We start from the raw sequence: 4,397 nt of genomic DNA on the forward strand, positions 1-4,397 counted from the left end.
TAAATTGCAAATCTGAGGATTTCTTTATTCAACTTGTTGTGAATCAGGAGCAGGCGAAAAAAAATGACGCTTGAAATCAACCCAAGAGACCCTGTGATCGCAAGGTCATCCGCTCTGGAACACGGCGCCAAGTCATCCACCGTTCGCTCCAGGAGTTCCATCCTTAGATCTTTTTGATCGATGATGGCCTTTGGCTCCTGGGTCTCTTCTTCCACAAGGTGTTTTCAGATGTTTTACCACTTCACTGACGACCTTTGACATGAAGTTCAGAGATTCCTTAATATCTGCAATTTCAGCAGCTAATTTGGTTTTACTGGTCATGTTGCTCCGAGTCTCGGTTAAAGATGAAGCTGCTCTGCTCAGTCCTCTTCTTTTTGGACACAGTAACTGCTAATCGTCAACATGATCGAGTGCCGGTAGTTTAAAGTGGATAAATGTAGCGTAAATACCGATATCTTGATGATTGAAGGATGACGCCATGTTTTTTGGATTTTTGATGGATTGTATCAGGCCTCCATTCCAAGAATGGCACCAGTCTGCCTCCTTCAGGGAGGCAGGAACAGGAAGTGACCCAAGCGATGTTATTAGAACAGATGGTGACCGCCATCGTTGAACCCACAATGACGTGCAGAAGTGACTGGATTCCTTCATAGGAATCCCTTAATGATCCACCTTCAGCTGTTCTAGAACATGAGGTTGTTTCTGTGACATGAAGACGTCATGGCGCCGGTGAATCACGCCGACTCATCACATCCCATATAATAACTTTTTCTGAAAAGCCAAAATCATTTCAGGACACTTTATTCTGAAAGAAAGAAGACGTCTGGTCTGTGCAAAGGAGCTTTAAAGTAGGATTGGTGGAGGACCCAGAGGTCCCGCAAGCAGCTTCAACAAAACACCGCTGGCAGGTTCAGCCGTGACGCCACAACAGCCAACGCCGTCCAACATGAAGAACGCCGTGACCTTTGGACAGGCGGCGAGTCTCTAATCGTCCTTGTCCTTGGCGCCGTGTTTGAGAATGCGCGTGAAAGCCACGTAGTTGAAGTTGCCCTTCTTGTCGATGGGCGCCTCGCGGAAGAGCTCGTCCACGTCTTCGTCTGTGAACCTGTCGCCCATGGTGGTGAGCAGCTCCCTGAGGAACTCCTCCTGGATCAGACCTGCGGGGAGGAAACACTTTCAGGGGAATCCTCCGTGTTTCTGCCAAAAACTGGGAACCAATCAGAATCGGACGTCATAAACCCAATTCATTCTGTTTGGATACATTTTGCTATCAAAAACAATTCCAAGGAGACCTAAAATATTTTTGAACCCACCCTGGATATAGTTAAGTTGCATCATCATCATCATCATCACCCTTAGAAGTCTCTGAACGCTGATTTCAGCCCGACTCACCACTGACAGTTTGCATTCACAATATGACGTTTCAAACAGCTTTGACATCATTTTTGGGTTTAAAACAAACACAGCCCGGGTTACGACAAGAATGACGAGGTCCTTCAAACCAGAATGTCCCAAAACGTCCAACCGTCTCCTCTCACTCGTCAAGCTGCGACAGATGGAGCTGTCCTCCTCTGTGGTGCTGAAGTCGTTCAGAATCAGCCGACAGGAACCACAAGACCAAATGTCCTTTAAACCGCTACCTCGCTGTCGACGAGCGGGAGCGAAAAGGCCGTTTTCTGTGCGTTTCTGCGAGTGCATGCGTACGTGAGCCAGCAGAACAAGGAGATAGTTGACCGAGGAGGAGCGTCCGACCTTTGATATCATCAAAGGTAATGGAGAAACAAACATCTAATCGTTTTCAGACACGCCAATCGTCTTTTGATCCATTTTCTAAGCGTTTCCACTGGTCTTTCAATAATGATTATGACGTTTTTAACCCAAATTTTCTTTTGTTTTCTAGGCGAGTTGAGTTGTGGGCGGGACTGTTGGTGTGGAGTAAGCCCCGCCCCCCCTTTAGTGAAGACTGAAGTGTAGATAAAGTAGATTTAAGAATAAAGCTAGCTTGTTCCATCTGTCCACATTCCTGTGGTGAAGAGGAAGGAAAGACAGCAAAGTGCAGCTGCTTTGATATATTTCTATATATTTAGGGAGGATTATACCATTTTTTTATCTGTACAGTTGTGATCTTTGCTATTAAACATAAAATCAATTTGTTTCATCATTTTTGCGATTTCTTCTTTTTTTTGGTAAAAAAAGACAAACTCTGAATTGTGTTTTTGTATAGTTTGAGGTTCATGTGAAATATTATGAAATCCCTGGCTGCGATTGTACTAAACAGTCCCACAAAAAACTACTTTAAAAGTATGTTTTTGGAGCATATCGTAGTAAATAAAAAAAAGCTGAGAAGGGCCCAGGACCTCTCAGGCTTTCATTTTATTTCCTAGAAAAGCCCGTTAAGCAGGAGGACTGACCCGTTCCCTCTTCATCAAAGCAGGCGAAAGCGTTGCGGATCACATCCTCCGGGTCGGTGCCGTTCAGCTTCTCCCCGAACATGGTCAGGAACATGGTGAAGTTGACCGGGCCCGGAGCTTCGTTCATCATGGCTTCCAGGTACTCGTCTGTGGGGTTCTTACCTGGAACACATTCAAGTCCCTATTAGCATCACCAGCCCCACGGCTTGTGTAGCGCAGACAGAATCACACAAAGCTCTACCTAATGAGGCGAGCATGTCGTGAAGGTCTTCCTTGTCAATAAAGCCGTCCCTGTTTTGGTCGATCATGTTGAACGCCTCCTTGAACTCCTGGATCTGGGACTGGTCGAACATGGCGAACACGTTGGACGTGGCCCTCTGGGGACGCTTCTTGGTGTTCTTGCCCTTGGCCCTCTTGCTGGACATTCTGGCTGCTGCGTGGTCGACCTCCTGAAATGCAGACATGGAGACAGGTTGGAACCGAAGTACGAGATCCAACGATTGATCCGAGTTCAGTTACGGTTTGACCGATGGGACAGATCCTTAGAATTTAGGACGTTTAGTTTGTGAAGCAGAAACTAAAACTTCTGTGAAACAGAAGCTCTACCTGGAAGTACATCCATCCAATTTTTATTCTAATTTCTTTAGAGTAAGGAGGAATGATGGTAAGTTTCAGCATAAACTTGACATTTGTTGTTACCAACCAATATTAATATTGATCTCTGATTTCTTTTAAATAAAAGGTCTCTTGGGTTTAGTATTACATGTTAATAGATTATTGTAATAAATCGATCGTGTGCTGGATTACAGGTTTTGTTTGCATTGAGTAGTTTCTATAAACAAAACACCTTTTTTGTTGTTGCTGAAAAGCCCTATAAGTTAAAGTTTAAGGAATCAACTGATGTGGTGTGTTTGGTATTATTTTGGAAAAATACATTATAAAATGATGCAGCTAAACTGTGATTTTAAAGCACAAAAACTTACAGCGGAATTTTTATTCTAAACTTATTTTGAGTTTTATTATGATTTGATCCTTTTTTTTTAAATAATAACAGCTTATTCATGGGATTTTATTAATTGTCATAAATAAATAAAAATCATATATATATATATATATATATATATATATATATATATATATATATATGATTTTTATTTATTTTTTTAAAGAAAAAACAACGCATTTTATTTATAAAACAAACAAAACATAATTTTTTATCTCATCATCATCTCTTGACCTAATTAAAACGGTGAGCTAGCTTTAGCTTTAGCCGCTACACGGGATTACTTCCGCGCATCTCCGCTGACCTTAAATCGATTAAAACTAATCTGTTTACAGAATTAAAGACCGAAAAAATAACCCGAATGACCCACCTCAGTGCAAATATTAATCTCTCAGAGAAAATGACGGTTTAAAATAAACCGCAGCCACAGGCTAATGAAGAAGAGGAGCGTCAATATTTTATGTTCTGGTTCTGAAAATGGACCAATCAGAGGGCAGCTGGACGAAACCAACGGTCTGGAATGTTCCACTTTACAGCGCCGTTTTAAACAAAACTTTAGTTTTTCGTATATAATTTTAAAGATAATTATTTAAAGTATGAGGCATGCGGGCTAACATTTATTTTAATTGATAATAATAATACAATAACATGTATTTACATTAATTTATTAAAAAAGGTCGCAGGAAACGTTTGACCACTAGATGGCAACAAAACTCAGGAGAACAGTTTTCTCACTATATTTGTACGCATAATTTTGATTCCATTTTATTCATTCATAATAAATACTTTCACGGTTCTAGCCGCTGTCACTCAATAATTATACTAAAATAAAATGTCATAGCGTCTCATAATTCTTTGGCCCTGCAGTCCAGCGCTCAGGCGAGGCCTGCATTTAGATCCAGTGTGGCCCTTCTGGTCTCATGGTTCTATATTTAAAGCGGCTCCGGCCTTAAAAGGTCCTGACAGTGTCTTTGCATTCTGCC

The 4,397-nt window shown here is 41.6% G+C and overlaps 1 protein-coding gene across 1 annotated transcript; it reads right to left on the reverse strand.

Moving 5' to 3' along the window:
- Nucleotides 1–785: 785 nt before the first annotated feature.
- On the reverse strand, nucleotides 786–3,918 carry LOC101165346 (myosin regulatory light chain 2, smooth muscle minor isoform). The gene is made up of 4 exons (XM_023965746.1): nucleotides 3,785–3,918; nucleotides 2,653–2,860; nucleotides 2,412–2,573; nucleotides 786–1,157 (listed from the first exon to the last, which is right to left on the reverse strand). Exons 2-4 carry the CDS (start codon nucleotides 2,834–2,836, stop codon nucleotides 985–987), a joined length of 519 nt encoding a protein of 172 aa, XP_023821514.1. The 5' UTR covers nucleotides 2,837–2,860; nucleotides 3,785–3,918; the 3' UTR covers nucleotides 786–984.
- Nucleotides 3,919–4,397: the final 479 nt, after the last annotated feature.

This window comes from Oryzias latipes, chromosome 17 (assembly GCF_002234675.1).
Source record: "Oryzias latipes chromosome 17, ASM223467v1".
NCBI classification, from domain to species: Eukaryota; Metazoa; Chordata; class Actinopteri; order Beloniformes; family Adrianichthyidae; genus Oryzias; species Oryzias latipes.

Excerpts from the sequence above, each read along its gene's own strand:
- LOC101165346 (XM_023965746.1), bottom strand. The coding sequence starts at position 2,836 with ATGTCCAGCAAGAGGGCCAAGGGCAAGAACACCAAGAAGCGTCCCCAG. Across the intron at positions 2,574-2,652 it reads CGACATGCTCGCCTCATTAG|GTAAGAACCCCACAGACGAG; the intron begins GTAGAGCTTTGT and ends AATGTGTTCCAG. Across the intron at positions 1,158-2,411 it reads CTTTGATGAAGAGGGAACGG|GTCTGATCCAGGAGGAGTTC; the intron begins GTCAGTCCTCCT and ends TCCTCCCCGCAG.